General features: G+C 43.2%; 1 protein-coding gene across 1 annotated transcript; it reads right to left on the reverse strand.

Annotated features, from left to right (window-relative positions):
* Positions 1-1634: 1634 nt before the first annotated feature.
* LOC143319138 (docking protein 3-like) lies at positions 1635-16641 on the reverse strand. The gene is made up of 7 exons (XM_076727783.1): positions 16565-16641; positions 15354-15432; positions 5150-5286; positions 4953-5063; positions 4092-4161; positions 2767-2939; positions 1635-2579 (listed from the first exon to the last, which is right to left on the reverse strand). Exons 1-7 carry the CDS (start codon positions 16619-16621, stop codon positions 1635-1637), a joined length of 1572 nt encoding a protein of 523 aa, XP_076583898.1. The 5' UTR covers positions 16622-16641.
* Between the last annotated feature and the right edge of the window lie 384 nt (positions 16642-17025).

Genomic DNA, 17025 nt, shown 5'->3' on the forward strand with positions numbered 1-17025 from the left:
CTTTTCCTGAATATTGACACTTACAATATGGTATAATGGGAAATACCAAATGTAGCCAAACAGAAGCAAGCACAAACAGTTAACACCACATCTGTGTTACTTTGCAAACACTAGCTAAATATTTGCCACTATAAGTTGCTGATCAAATCAGACCAAGTGAGGCTGTAGTAGCAACACCCCTGGATGTATTGAACTGAACAATGGTTAATTTCCTTAATTTTCATTTCAATCATACACTGCTAGAAATGGGTTGAGTTCTTGAAATTGTTTTGATGTTTCAAGTTAATATATACATAAAAAAAAATATCCACAATGGTTGCTGTACATCATACAATTTGTTGTTCTGATAGAAATGGGGGATAGGACTTAGAATGCATCACTTTGAATACTTTGAGTAACACTATGAAAATTACAAATACTGACTTTACCTTGAATATTGATAGAGAAATATTCATACAGTAATATACATAATTCAATAAAAACAATTGGACATAGATGAAAAATAACTAGCATTTTTGTGTAAACATCCCTCCTTATTCAGGAAAACAACATCATAAGTAAACCAACAAACATGTATTTAACATTTTAATATATTGTCAATTTTATAGCATTACAATAATACTATTATTACATATCACTAGGTAGATATATCTGAAAAGTCCGAGACTTGCCCATGCAGCGATCTGCTATTGTCAAAATATTTACAAAATATTTTTAAATTGGGGCTGTATTAATTTAAAGTGGGGCAGCTGTGGCTCAGGAGGTAGAGCGGTCGTCCACCGATCAGGAGGTCGGTGGTTCGATTACCTGGCCTCGGCAGTCCACATGCTGAAGTATCCTTGGGCAAGATACTGAACCCCAAATCTGCCCCCGATGCTGTGCCATCGCTGTGTGAATGCATATGTATGTCGCTTTGGATAAAAGCGTCTGCCAAATGACTAATTGTAAAGTGAAACTCTCAGACTTCTCCAAGTCTTTAAAGTCTATTTATAGGTGTTGGGTGGTATTATTGCATCATCTGAAGTTGTATAAAGCCTTTTGTGGCTTTAGAGGGCATGATGTCACTGGAGTTTGGTCTGAGAGTGGAGAGTTAGAAAGGAGTGACTTTACTAGACCTCTTGTAGCCTGCTTCCTATGTCTGCTTGAAGCTAGATGCTTGAGGCTACGCTAACTGCTGCTTGTGCCAACTTGAACCTGTCTACTACTGAACTGTCAGTGGTACCATTGCATTGTGGGTTATGTAGGCATCAGCTTTTGACAAAGAAGAAGTAAGTGTGAAGTACAAAAGATAATATCTCTCATTCTGCTTCATCCCTTTTTCTAATACAGTCCATGATGTTATGTGCAATGCTAAACTGGTGGAGTGCTCTTTTAACTTTGAAATTTGGCCCTCTCTAGTTAGTTTAGTGAGCCAACCATAATATGTTTGCTATAAGCAGAAATAATAAGCAATAATATGTTTACATATATACACAAGAGAAAGCGCATCCATGCATAAGAAGTACTAAACAGGTTTAATGCAATGTTTCACAATAAATTCATACAGTCTCTAGCAGTCATTGTAAACAAATATGTCAGGCTGTACATAGATTTGGTTTAGGCATTTTAGTATTGAGGTACACGTGACAACTTAATTAAATGATGCCCAGGTTTTCGTAAATTACATCAAGAGACTGGTCTGTGGGGTTTTTTGCACTCATACTTGCAGTAACAGAGGAAGAAGAAGCAGAGCAAGAAGGGATTGTGATAGAGGAAGGGCTAGATGATGGTGTTGTTTTGCAGACTTGAGCATAAAGGTGGGCAAATGGGTCAGGTTTGCTTTCATTTTTATGAGGTACTTCCTCCGTCTTGCTCATAGGCTCAGTATAAATGGGTTCATCATCTGCAAAACATTCTGTTTTTCCTTTGGTCTTAGTGACATTTTGCTTATTCTGGACTGGGCTGATTTTGTCGTACACTTCAGAGTAGATTGAATCTGGGTGATAAATTTTAAAGCAGGGATGTGAAGCAGAGGAGTTGGGAGGGGGAGTGACAGTTTTCTTTGAACTGGGGGGTTTGAGTGGGAGAACACTTGCAGGGTCTACATACAGACCAATGGGTGATTGCGATTTTGGTACAGGTTGAATGCAGTCAGCTGGGTCAGCATATACAGCTTCTGCTTGGACACCATGATGGCACCCAGAGTGGCTGTCATGTGTGGGGACCAGTGGGAGAGGCATGAGGGTGATAGGAGCTGGCTGTGTTGATACACACTCGGATGAACAAACCAATTCTTCTTGATTTCCATGTGCATTCTCCTCTAAAGCAGCACATTTCCTCTCTGGTGTCCTCAGTTTGTTCTCCAGAATATCAGCCATACTGGTCATATTAGGTATTCTGGGGAGAGGGGAATGAGCCTGTATGTTGCTTAATATAGCGTGCTCACCCTCTTGGTTTTGGTTGCCTAAAGTAACAGTTGAGGTCTTCCGCTTGATAGTACTCTGAATCAGGGAGAATATTTTCTCAGCCTGCTGTGTCTCAAAGGTGAATGATCCAGGACCGGAGTCACAGCGTCTACCTGCCTCAACTGTTAACGCCAGCTGGTAAGAACAAGAGGCATACAAAACATGTTCATGTAACCAGCAATTCTAAGAATGAAAAGCAATCCAATGCAACACCTGTTAATAATGCCTAACATTGTGAAATTTGTATTATTTGGTTTTAAAGGACACCACATGAGTAGTTAAAAGGCAAGCTGGTGATTGTTTATGATATTGAAAACCTTACCTTATCTTTTCCATAACGTCTCAGCAGTTCATACGGCCATTCTCTAACAATGTTCTTCTTCTGTGTTTCTCTCAGCAGCAGTGCTTCTTGCCCCACCTGCAGCCAGTATGACCCCTGTAAACCACAACGTGTTGCTGCATCAGTCTTCTGTACTACCACCCAGTACTCTGAGGCTGGAAAGAAGAAAGAGAATATTATTTGTCAAATAAAACAACTTGCATTCTGTTGTAGTTGAACACTGTTTGATCCTGACTAAGATAAAATATTTAAAACTAATATAATTAAAACTCAAATTTTGGTATTAAGTCACACAGCGTAGTGCATACCACATCCATACTGCAAAATTTGTTATTTTTTTGTGAGATGAGATTTGAACATGAACAGTGGTTTTAAGAGTCGGTCTGGTTTTGTTTTTGTCTTGTGTGTTTGTTAAGCTGTGCAGTTTTTATTGCTTGGTTTGTTATGTTTTTCTGTGTAATGTCTGGGACTAATGTGTTGTGTGTGTGAGATTTTCCCTCCAGTATTGCAGTGGAGGTGTGACAGGCTGTTCAGTGCACAGGAGGTGCACATGAAACTCATCCACTGATTTTCTCTCCATCTAAGCAGCATGGCAGAGATGTCTTGTTGCCAGATTGTCTCAGCTTTTTGCAAGACTGTCCAGCCCTTTGTCTTGTGTGTTACCAAGTGTTCCAATTATTGTTCCTAGTTGCCTGTGTGTGTTTGCTCCAGTAGAAGTTGGTTTGTTTATCCCTAGCGTGTTTCTCTAGTTATTGGCTTGTTACTAGTTTTGTGTGTTTTCCTACCCCCTAGCCATGGTGTGGTTGAGTGTTTTGTTTAAGGGCCGTGTTTGTGTTTGGAGATTGTGTTTTTGTTTGTTATTACTTAAACTATTGTGCAGGGTTTTTTTTCTTGCTGTTAATAAACCATTTTGGTTTATTGGTTTGGTGCCTTGTTTCTGCCCCTTGGGTCCTATTCAAAGAAACGGAAATTCTAAATGTTACAGGGTTTGCATTGGGATCCACTTGTGTGTGCACATTGTTTCAAATGACACCAAGTTAACCAAAGACTCCTCACCCTTCAGGCAAGCCAGGTGTTGAGTGCAGCTAATCACCACATTCTTAAAAATGTGCGTTATTGAGCTCAATTACTTTACTTTTAATAAAACACATTCAAAGAATAAATCAAATTTACACAGGACAGTGAGAGGTCAAGGGATAAAAAATAAGTATTGGAATAACAGAGAGAAAGCAATGACAGTTCGAGAAAAGCGGGGAGCAGAAATAGAAATGGTAAAGAAGAGGAGAAGATAGAAACAGAAGCTTTACCTTCATCTGCTGAGGCATATATCTGGTTCTCCTCCATGTGAAACTGATTAGAACCTGAGCCACCACCTTGCTGTGAATGATGAACCAACCAACAAGAGACACAGAGCAAGGTGAGAAGAGGGATGCCCTGAATTCTTGAATTAGAAAAGAATGCCTGTAGTCCAGGCATTCAAACTGATTTCTAGACTAGGTAAAAAACTGGCATGCTGCCTACTGTCAAAGAAGTTGAGATCCCTATACACATCAGAACTGCGAGTAAAATGACATGTAGTAATACATATAATACAAATGAGCTTTTGTCATGTTATAAGTTGTAACAATGATTGAATTTAAGTTGCTGTTAATGTTACCAAATAAGGTAAGGAAATCATAGCAATAAGAATGATTGAGAATTGAAATATAATCAAGTACAAGGTTTTTTAAGCTGAGCGAAGTGATGAAAAACAGTTTATGATGTTGGGAGTGTAAGGCCAAGAGCTTTGTGGAAAATTACCAAAAACGACATCAGATCATTTAGAGTAGAGCTGCCATTAACAGGGGTGGCTAAAAACTTGTTTCTAACTCAAGGGCTATTCAGTCAGGTGCAGTATCAGAGGACGCAGTGTAGGCACCCGGACATAGCCACTTAGAAGCTAGGCTTGTCTTCTCGCCACCAGCTTGAATAGTTCTCAGGTATAACCTGTAAGGGTAAGTCTAGTAAGTAAGTAGGACTGAGAATCGGACCTTTTAAACAGAGAGCTGGTCCAGTACTTCCTGTGCAGGGGTGACTTGAGATCTTAACACTACGTATGGCCTGTTTTGCCTCAACAGTAACCAAGTATAAATAATTAACACAACTGATGTCATTTCTGTTGTCCTCACCTGAAACATGCTGTCAGACAATTTTTCTACCCACTCCGTACAGTCGTCTTTGAATGCAGCAAAAACCATTGTTCTGTCCTGTGTCTCCACACAAAATGCTGACATGTTCTCCTGCAAACAGCACAGATAGCAATGTGTAGTATTTAATTTTAATATTTCTGACACATTGAACATTATTAACAACCAGAAAGGCTGACCATGGGACAGGCCTCAGCATTTGGGGGGAGTCTGAGGACAGTGATCAGCTCAGACAGTCTGACCACATTCAGCTTCCTGTCCACATTAGGCTGGTTGTGTCTCCTGAACCCAGCATGATCACCTCCAGCACCACCACCTAGAGGATACATGATGAACAAGCAGACACAAGATTGCTATATTAGGATTATTTGTTGTCTAAAACCACAAAGCTAACCTTCAAATAAGTCCCCACGGAGGGCTGACACAGATTTAAAAGAAAATTTTGAAAAGTAAAAGTGTGTCAGTGAGTTAACTCATTTTAAGAATGAGTGCATCTTATACAATCTGTAATGTCTTGTTTTTTTTACTAACTTCAGCAACTTGGATACAACTATATTGACATGGAACGAATGATTGATTAATCTGCACAGTGGTTGTTTCATAACATTCGCAAAATTTACCTACAGCAGTCATACAATTTGCATTGTGGGGATTTGATTTTGAGTAGAAAGAATATTCTGCATAAATCCTCTCAGGAAGGAGACACCACATGAGGCAGCTTGCTTTCCTGAATGCCAAATAGCCACAGGTGGTAGCTTTAAGTAGTAGGAATGATCAGTATTTTGGCTGGATGGGAAATGGAGCAAGCCTTAAAAGAAACCTAGGTCTAAATTCAGGTGCTTTAGTCCAAGTTGTGAATGATATGTGTAGATGTGGGTTATAAAGCTAATTGTTTCCTCTAAAATGATGTAAATATACATAATCCACAAAATAATTATTTTAAACTGAGATACCTGCTGAAGAAAGGCAAAATGGCAGCATTTATAAAAGTGTAAATGAAGTGTTAATTGAAAATGAATCTTGTTTACAGGCATTGTTTTAGTGGATGGGGCTGATAGACCACCTCATCTTCTTTATGTGGAAGCAACTGAGGTGTCCAAACCCCAACAAAGCACTTGAATTTTTACTTTTTGTGTCAAATATAGTACATGTATATCCTGGTTCCAGACATGTGAATCACTGCTCACAACTCACATTTTTTTCAGCAAATCTTGTGTTTTCCCAAACAATGTTGAGAAACATCTTCAGGCCAGGAAAAGATGTACAAGTGATTTATAAGCTGACAGGAAAAGAATGCCATAAAATTGAATTGACACTAGGAGATGTGAATGAGATGACATTGTTCAGGTTCACTCTGTTAATAAGAAGACAAAGTAAATACAAAAGAATCATAACACAATAAACAAAAGCAATTTAATAGATACATTAATAGGCCTAAATAAGGTGAACGTAATGACAGGTGCCAATCTAATTATATATAAGCACAAAAAACAAATACTAGAGACTGACAGTTTCATTTTTGTATCTTCAGCTGAGGCTTTTAAAAACATGCATGTCAATTGATATTTAGTGTGGGGGGTGGGGATTAACTTCATAAAAAAAAGGTTGCCAAAGAAGACATACATGTTCTGTTTGTTTGTTTGTTTGTTGTTGTTTCATTTTATACATAAATATATTATTTGCAGTCCCATATTTTTCTGTTAATGTTATTCATTGAATATAATATTTACTGGAATTTATTTGGTGAGAAACAACTGCACTGGGGAAACTCTTCTTCCTTTTTTCTTTCACACAAAATATTCTTACTTTGGCTGAAGGAGAGAGAAAAGGAAGGAAGAAGTGAAGCTATTTTGTCCTTGCTTCCTAATTCAACCAGCTCTTAGACCACTGAGACACTTTCAGGTCAGCTCACTCAGTTGGAAAGCATCTAATTCGACTGTAGTCCTGCTGTCCTCATAAACACCCCGCCTCAGCATTCATCTTGTCATTTGGAACCCACTTCAGCCGGCACACGGTCATCACTGTGTGTGCCATTCATAATGGCACACACAATCTAAAATCCACACACTTCACTATCCTAAATGCGGCTGAAGTACTCAGTGCCTGTCAGAATACAACTGTGCAGCTCCCACAATTAAGCACTCACCCATTACTCTGTCACGCCTTTCATTGTAATCTAATGGCTGATTTGACTGTTTCTCTTTTAAATATGTTACTTTGCTACAGTTGTAGCTCCAGTTATCATTCTAAAACTCCATTTTACTTTTTGTTTCCTGGATTATTTAATATGTGCACTGTACACTATATGTAATATGTGCACAAGTAAAGCCTGCAAGTGACATCAGACAAATAACTGGAAAGCAGCTGTGTATAAAGGGTTATGATTCTGAGGGCGTGTGTATAGGTCCCTCCCTTCTTCTCCGGGGAAAGTGACGTCATCGCCTGGGACCATAGTTGAGCACAGCCTGCAGCCGCACCGCCAGGCCCTTTTTTTTTCCCTTTCTCCTTTTCCACCTCCGTTTACACCTGTGGAGATCTTGTGTTATTTCTCCTGGAACTAAGGTTGTTATTTGTTTAGAGGTGTGTTTTGTTGAGTTAAGTGGATGCACAAAGTGAGTATTGTTTCTGTATTGCTTCTTATGACACACATCGTTAATTTACATATGTGTGCAGCGGCTAATGAGTAATTGTGTGTGTGGTTAGCCAACAGAAGGCACCGCTGGTGCGATCGGTAGTTAATTGCTCAGCGGAGGGCCGACATGTGCGACATGTGCGACATGTGCGACATGTGCGACATGTGCGCGTGTTCATTGCATGCTTGGTTTAGCCAGCAGAGGGTGCTATTGGACCAGTTAACAGTCTTATGGTTGAAATGTATAGATCTTGGTTGGTATGTGGACATGTTGCATATATGCATAATGGAGGGTTTTGTATACTTTTTCCATTTATGTAATTACATTTTATTATTATTAAGGTGATGTATAATATGGTTTACTGTTATCATTTGTCCACAATAAAGCACCACAGCCATTGGATCTGCTGGGAAAGAGATTCTAGCCTATTGTCATTATTCCTGTGTTCTGACCGACACAGCATCTTGTCTCCTGCATAAACCTGACACGAACTAGCCCTGACCTAACCTCCTTTACATTGGTCCTTCAAGCCGGATGCATCATTCAAGATGCAGCCAGATGAAGTGTTTTTCCCTGATGAAAGACCCAGGTGTCAAACACTCCGACCTACCAGACTTCAGGATTTTGAAGTGGACTATGTGGGAGATTATCCCCGAGATCCATCACAGTGGAGTCCACCACCCCCTTCCCCAGAGCAGACTGTGTTTCTTCCCTGGGATGGTCCAGCTTCTAGAAGCCATTCCCATTCACCCCAGCCTCCCTTTGGTGGCTTCTATGAGGATGCTGCTCATTATGAGACACCTCAGCTAGCCCCAGGGCGCCTTCAGAGGATAAATCTAGCTATGGATATTCAACCTGGAGCTCCCACCTCACACCAGTGGAGTTCTCACAGAGACCCCACCTTCTATCCAGACATTAGAGCCATCCAGGAAGAGAACGCAAAGCTGCTATGGTCACAACAGTTTTTCCAGTCTACTTTAAAGGAGCTTCAGGAGGCCCGTAATGAGATGAAGGAGTTAATAGGTGTAGCCCACTCATTGAGGGAGGATATGGAACGGTCTACTGGTTCAGCCTCAAGCCAAAGCAGCTGTAGACCTCTTGGAGCAAGCGCTGTAACATCCCAGTGTTATCCCATTACAACCCAGACAGAAGAAGCAGAGGAGGAGGATTGGCCTGATCCTCCACCATGGCCTGAACCGGAGGAGGACCTGCCCGCAGGCATGAGTGGTCTCAACGTGGTGGGACAATATACACATAGTAACCAACCCCCTCAGAGTACCCAGACTCAAGTTAAGTCCTCCTCTAAGCCTCCTAGGTTCACCTCACCACCTCATCAGTACATGCACCCTGCCCCACATAATGGGACCATGCCTTACCCTCCAGCTCAGCCCTATCAGTCACTCCTCCACCCTGCTCCTGCCTACATAGGCTCGAGACCCCTAGTACCGCCACGAGCCTCACCTCCCCCAACAACAACCAGGGCGACACCCAGCTCGCTCCCCGCAAACCACCCTGCACAGGTCCCTGTGCCCAAACTAGTGTATCGAGGCCCCAAACCCACAATTCCCAAGTTCATTCAGCCAGAACCTAGTGAGTTTGCTAGACTTCGTCTTGCCTTGAAAAACCTGCTCCCAGCAGACTCCACCGAACTCTTCAGATGCCAGATGCTGTTGGATCACCTAAAGTTGGAGGAAGCTAAGCTAATAGCTGATGCTTATCTCAACTCACCTACCCCCTACACTGACACAATGAGGGATCTGTGTGACAAATTTGGCCAGCCTCATCAGCTAGCTTTAAGGAAGATAGCTAGTGTCTTAGAAGCCCCTGAGATCAAGCGAGGTGATTCTGCAGGATTTCAGAAGTTCTCTCTCCGGATCCAATCCTTAGTGGGTTTGCTGAAGACCTTAGGACTCAAGGGAGAGATTGAACTTAACTGGGGTTCCCATGTAGCTCATCTCCTGAGCTAGCTTCCAAGAGAGCAAAGAGCTGATTTCCATCGCCATCGGTTCAAGCAGCCTGAGGCTTCGCACACACTGCACGATCTATCAGAATGGCTGAGCTATGAGTCCTGGTGTCTGAGTTTTGATAGCCAAGTCAGTGCAAGAACCAGCAAGGAAAGACAGCACACTAAGCCTGAGACTCGTCCTGAGAAACAGATGGTGACTGTCCTGCATGGCCTCGGAGAGCATTCTGGGGAGGTCTCTTTGTCCAAGCCCAGTCCTGAGAAGAAACCCGTGGGGAAAGCTTACTGCGCTTATTGTCAGAATGTTGAACATTATTTCAGTCAGTGCAGTGAGGTCGCTAAACTCACAAAAGAGCAGCTCAAGGAGTGGATTCAGCTTAACAAGCGGTGCTGGCGCTGCGCACGGATTCATCAAGCAGGTCTGTTTACCTTGAAGAAACCCTGCAGTATCTGTCAATTGAAACACCTCCTAGGCCATTTATCCATGAGATAAATTTGAGGCCTGAGAGAAGCAATAAGGAGTCAGCAGGGAAGGAAGAGAGCTGTCTGGCCAGCTGTGCTTCTGACTCCCTTTACCTTGACCGACCTGGAGCTGGTAATTGAGTCATGTTGAAGGTCGTCCCAGTGCTTCTACATCACAAAGTGCATAGTCTCAGCACCTTTGCTGTACTAGATGATGGACCAGAGTGGTCCATGTTATTACCAGCTGCAGCCAAAGCCTTAGGAATTAAGGGCATCCCAGAAGATCTTCCGCTGTGGGCAGTCCATGTGTTCCAGGGAAACAAGGTATCCTTCCATGTTTCCCCAGCTGCAAGTCAGCTATAACATTGAGGGTGCCTTCACTGCTAGCCGCCTCAGCTTAGCTCAGCGTATATACCCCCTAGAGCAACTTCAGAAGAAGTACAAGCAGCTCCGTGGCCTTCCCCTACCTGCCTTGAAGGATGCCAAGCCATCGCTCCTTCTTGGCTCTGATCAGTCACATATCATAACACCTGTGGAACCGGTCACATTTGGGCTGCTTGGTGGCCCTGCAGCTGTCCAAACCAGGCTGGGGTGGACCCTCCAAGGTCCTCCCTGGTTAATGGGGCGGCCAGCTCACCCTAAGCAGTGTCTCTTCACCTCTTGTCGACCACAGATGGATGAGCTATACCGCCATGCTCAGAGGCTCTGGCGGGTGGACATTGTACCTCACCAGCCAGAACAAGAAGTGACTCAGTGCAAACAGGACCAACAAGCCGCCTGATTGTTGGATGTCAAGACAATGCGCAGAGTTAGGCGGTATGCTACGCCACTGCTGCGTCATGCAGCCATGCCCTCATTGCATGCACCTAAGGAGTCAGTCATGGCTCTTTTGCAGAGTACTGAGCGGAGGCTCCAGAAAGATCCTGATCGAGCAGAGGTTTACAGAGCAGAAATTCAGAAGCTTGTGGGAGCAGGTGTGGTGCAAGAGGTCTCCCAAAAGAAACCACCAGAGGAGTGTTGGTATATTCCCCATCACCTGGTCGCTTACAGTGGCAAGGATCGGCTCGTTTTGAACTGCTCTCACCAATACCTCAGCCAAACTCTGAATCAGTACTTATTACCTGGCCCCACCCCTGGAGCTTCCTTGGTGGGTGTCTTACTGAGATTCCAGGAGCATTCCATTGCAGTAAGTGGAGACATCAAGGGAATGTTTCATCAGGTCTGCCTCCTTCCCGAAGACCGTCCCTTATTGAGGTTCCTGTGGTGGGACTTGAAGGTGGATGAGCCCCCGAAGGTATTTGAGTGGCAAGTCCTGCCTTTTGGGATGACCTGCAGCCCCTGCTGCGCTACATATGTGCTGCAGTGCCATGTTGCTGATCATTGCCAGCCTGATGACATCCTGAGGTTCTCGGTCGAATGTTGTTTCTACGTCGATAACTGCCTCCAGAGTGTGCGTACGCCAGAGGAAGCCAAGCAGCTGGTGCATCAACTCAGGGATCTTCTGTCCTCGGCAGACTATGAGCTGCAACGGTGGGCCTGCAATGAGCCAAGTTTTCCTGGCTCATCCGCCCCAAGATGCCAGATCTCAGAGGATCAACCCCCTGGAATCCACCCTTGGTCTCAGTTGGAACTGGGAGAGAGATTCCCTGAGCTACAAGCACAGGCCAGTGTCTTACAACACCCCAACCTTGAGGAACATCTACAAGGTCCTGGCTTCCCAATATGACCCTTTAGGTTGCCTCTTACCCTTCTCCACCAAGGCAAAGCTCATCCAAGAACTGTGGGATAAGCAGCAAGGTTGGGATGACCTGAACTTACCTGCCGCACTGCTTCAAGCCTGGTCCAACTGGGAGAATGAGCTTCAATTCTTGTCTCTCCTTAACTTTCCACCTTGACCTTGAGGCTGTCATTCTTGAAGTGTACATCTTTGCAGACGCTTCAGAACAGGCTTATGGAGCCGAAGCCTATCTGAGGGCAGAGACAAAGGAGGGCCAAATCTACCTTTCATTCCTCCTTGCTTGTTCCAGAGTAGCCCCAAACGCATTCCATTCCATGCCTGGAGCTGTGTGCAGCTCTTGTAGCAGCCGAACTAGCCAGTCTCCTCTCAAAAGAACTTACCTTGAATGTGGCCCGCACCATCCTGTGGTCTGACTCCACTGTGCTCACCTGGCTCCATTCCCAGTCCTGCCACTTCAAGGTGTTTGTTGGAGCAAGAGTGGCGGAAATACAGGAACTGACGGAGAATTGCACCTGGCGGTATGTGGACTCAGACCAAAATCCTGCGGATAACTTGACTAGAGGCAAAGCTCTAGAAGAGCTCAAGGATCCAAACTGGTGGTCCCAGGGGCCTCCCTTCCTTCTGAAAGGCCTAGACAACTGGCCAGAATGGCCAAGCCCAGAACCACCAGAGGACCAAGCCGAACTCCGGAAGACCGCTCTCCAGTCGCCTACTCACCTTATCCCCTGTCCTTGACCCGACCTCTGGTCTAATAAGAGTGGGTGGTAGGCTCAGGCGGTTGGAAGCTTTAGACATGCCTCTACATCCTGTTGTCCTAGATACATCTCATCATGTTGCCCATCTTCTCATCCAAAAGTACAATAGTGATTCGCATCACCCTGGTCCAGAGCAAGTTTTCTCTGAGTTGCGGAGGTCATTCTGGATCATCCATGGGCGAGAGGCCGTCCGCAAGCATCAACGAGCCTGTGCTGAGTGTCAGCGCTGGAGGGGACGACCTTCCATTCCCAGGATGGCCAATCTTCCTGATGCCTGCCTCAGGTTGCACATACCAGCCTTTTACTCAACTGGCGTGGATTGTTTTGGACCCATGATGGTGAAGATAGGCAGAGGTCAGGAGAAACACTGGGGCATCATCTTTAAATGCCTAACGACCAGAGCAGTACATTTGGATCTTCTCAGGAGTATGGATTCAGATGCTTATTTTATGGCTTTGAGGTGGTTTGTCGCCAGAAGAGGGACTCCTGCGGAACTGTGGTCAAACCAAGGAACTAATTTCAAAGGAGCCAAACGGGAACTCAGACAAGCCTTTGAGAGCATGGTTCCGGCGTTGCAGGAACAGCTTGCCCGTCAGAAGATGAAGTTCAACTTTAACCCTCCTGTTGCTCTCCATTTTGATGGAGTATGGGAGCGGGAGGTCCGGTCTGTCAAGTCAGCACTTCGCACGTGTTGCATCACAACCTGTTCCTGAGGAAGTGCTGCTTAACCCGTGCTTCTTGAAGTTGAGGCCATCCTCAACTCTGAACCACTTGGCTATGTATCGGCTGACATTGCAGACCTTGACCCTGTGACACCAAATAGTTTGCTCATGGGGCGGCTTGATGGTTCGCTCCCTCAAGTCATATACCCGTAGACTGAGATCCTGAGCCACAGGCCCTGGTGACATTCCCAGATCCTGGCGGACCAATTCCAGTCCAGGTTTATAAGAGAGTACCTACCTGGTCTACAGACCAGACAGAAATGGCAGTCCTCTCCCACTGACCTACAAGAAAAGGCTGTCATCATGTTGGTAGAGTCACAGCTCCCATGGGTTCAGTGGCCAGTTGGCCGCGTAGTCAAGGTCCAACGCAGTGATGATGGGTGCGTCAGATCCGCAGATGTCAACATTAAAGGACACATCTTCACCTGGCCAGCAGCCTGGTTGGTGATATTACCAGCCCTTCCCTCTGGAGAGGAGGATCCTCTTCCACGTTCTAGACCCTCCGAGACGGACTGAGCCTTTAATGTGGTGCAAATGTGCTATGCGCATTTGGGGGCAAACAACTAAGGTTGTTTTTTGTTTGGAGGTGTTTTTTGTTGTGGCACCCCAAGAGTTAAGTGGATGCATGAAGTGGGTATTGTTTCTGTATTGTTTCTTATGACGCACGTTGTAAATTTACATATGTGTGCAGCGGCTAATGAGTAATTGTGTGTGTGGTTAGCCAACAGTAGGTACCGCTGGTGCGATCGGTAGTTAATTGCTCAGCGGAGGGCCGACATGTGCAACATGTGCGCGTGTTCATTGCATGCTTGGTTTAGCCAGCAGAGGGCGCTATTGGACCAGTTAACGTGGTCTTATGGTTGAAATGTATAGATCTTGTTTGGTATGTGGACATAACTGTTGTATATATGCATAATGGAGGGTTTTGTATACTTTTCCCATTTATGTAATTACATTTTATTATTATATGGGTGATGTATAATATGGTTTATTATTATCATTTGCAGAACTGTTAATAACACTGGGTGTCCACAATAAAGCACCACAGCCATTGGATCTGCTGGGAAAGAGATTCTGGCCTATTGTCATTATTCCTGTGTTCTGACCAACACAGCAATTTGTCTCTTGCATAAACCTGACGAGAACTAGCCCTGACCTAACCTCCTTTACAAGCTGCATCGTGCAGATTCATCCACTGAGCTTACACATTGTCATCACCAATTCTGGACCCTATTTAGTAAGCTGTCAAACCTACTGCTCATTTTCGACCACCACTGCTGCTGCTGCTGCTACTCTCCCTGTTGTTGCACACATGTCAAACACATCCACTACTACCTGGCATCCACCTGAGGCCTGTTTCCTCATAATTCCCCATTACAGGGACTGTACTCATCTGTCCTTGCTCATGGTTTTTTCTGACTTTACATTTGGCTTCCCAGGAAGTGATATGAAAAAACTTTTAAGCCACTCTCCTACCCAACTTCTGAAAAACATGACGGGCATTTAGGATATATGGGAAAATAATCTAAATCCAAACTCCTAATATAATTGATATTTCAGAGCACTTTTACTTATGTAGCCAAAGACAAATGAAAGGACACTAACTGTAGTAATAGTAACCTTCTCATTAAGCAATGTTTCCCACACTTTTTGGCTTGAAACATACAAGTTGCATGTTGTCTAATTTAATAGTAATTTAACTTGTAATTTTTATTGCTTCTTTGTTTTTGGATTTTTTCCCTGCCTGCTCCGCAGTTTTGGCATACCCAGAGCCACAGAAAACATTATACAACTGTTTTGGAAGGTTGAGTAGTACTCCCCATAACAACTAAACTGAACTTCATATGTAAAATCAGTGGTGTGCCCCTTTAAAGCCTTTCTGATCATTTCACTGTTTCTGTTTTTTGCCCCATTGGACTTAATATTCGTAATAACATTATGATGGTAATAGTAATAAAATTATCAGATCTCAGTAATTAACTTGGTGAGTTCAATGTTGACATAACTGATATGATACAAGACCAAAGTTTAGGTATACAAGAACTTTCCTTCAACACCACAATGAGACAAATAGTATTAGGCGTAGAAAGCATTACTGTACCCCCAGTACCTCCCATATCCTGAATCTCCAGTCGACCCACTCTACTGCTGGTATGGGGAAACAGAGACAACCACACTGGTTTCCATTTCTGATGAGACAGAGAAAATGGTTAATGACAGAGAAAGTAGAAATTTATTATGATAGTTTAGGATAATACTAGGTACAAGTGAGAGTAACTGCTTTACCTCACCAGTATGTAAATATACCTGTCACAAAATAGTTCAATCTTATGATAGATTACATAATTTTACCCCTACACATGTGTGCTACCCTCAGCCTAACCCTTTTCCCTGTCAGTTTCAAAAGCCCCATGTGTGACACAGAGAGGTAAACATTAGTCACATACTCTGTGCTTTCCATCTGTGAAGTCCAGAGGAGTATCAGTAAATAAGAACAAGCCATCCTGTACCTCTGACCCAGCCATTTCTTCAAAATAAAAGAGGAAATGCATCCCTGTGTTTGCAAGGTTTACAATGCTGTTAAGGCACATGTGTTATGGAGGCACAATCTTATATTTAAACAGCTCATATATACCCAGTTTCACGTAACGCACTTAGATTCTCTGAATTTGCAGCAGGTTAACAGTGATTTGTATTTATATAGCATTTTCAGGTTATAGGTGTGATATATAGATTAAAATATGGAGATTCAATCAATCAAATGGCCACTGCAGTAATACTGCACAGCATTTGTGTGCTGTCTGTCAGTGCTGCACTGGAATGTGTTGGAATGGAAAGTGTGTTGTGTTTCAACTTGTTCATTTGGATTCCTGCACTGGAGTCTCGTTTGAGCAACACAAAGAATGACTGTGAGCATTTTCAACCAAAACTATGGCTCATATTTCATTAACTCAGCTAACTGTGGAATCTAATTGAAACTGGGAAAATAACACCTTATACACATTATCTCTCTTATTATATCTCTTGTTATATACATAAAGCACTGAGCAATGCATTATAAGCAAGTATGACAGTACATGATCTCGCTATCTGTCTTTCTTAGTTATGTATTTAGTGTAGGTTAAAGACAGTTTTGCTGCAATGTTCTTATGAGGTTGTTGTGGTTATATTTTTATTAGTGTAATCACAACACAAATCCTTTATGATCCATTAAAAACACACAAAAACAAGGCAGTTTATTCAATCCTACGACATATCCAAGGTCCAGAAATGATCACTGCTACTGTGAAACAGCAAAGTTCAAATCTGTTATGTACTTACTTTGCCAGCTTTGTGTGGTTGGAGGTAAACCTTCCCTGTTTTGGTCTGAGAATCCATCTGGGAAGCAAACGCTCTTCAGTTCTAACCTTTGGATTCAGAGAGACATACAAGGTGTTCTTTCTTTTCCTTTTTTTTTTCTTTTGGTGAGCAGTGGACTTGGGGCGTGTCTACAGTGAGACATTCTTGAAATATGATCCTCACCTGATACAAAGGTAGAGGTGTAGCTGAGATTGCAAAAGCAATGAAGCCAGACTTAAGGAATAATTCTGTGTTTTATTTTATATAATCTATATACATCTATATCTTTACATTATGTTTCTACATATAAACATTGTATTAACAGCTAGTTAGAGATTTTATTGTTTATTACTTGAAATTCTGTAGGCTACTGCGGACTTAGTAATGACCCACTAAAGGCCTAATTATCATAGTGAATAGACACACATACACACACACACACA

This window comes from Chaetodon auriga, chromosome 4 (genome assembly GCF_051107435.1).
Source record: "Chaetodon auriga isolate fChaAug3 chromosome 4, fChaAug3.hap1, whole genome shotgun sequence".
NCBI classification, from domain to species: Eukaryota; Metazoa; Chordata; class Actinopteri; order Chaetodontiformes; family Chaetodontidae; genus Chaetodon; species Chaetodon auriga.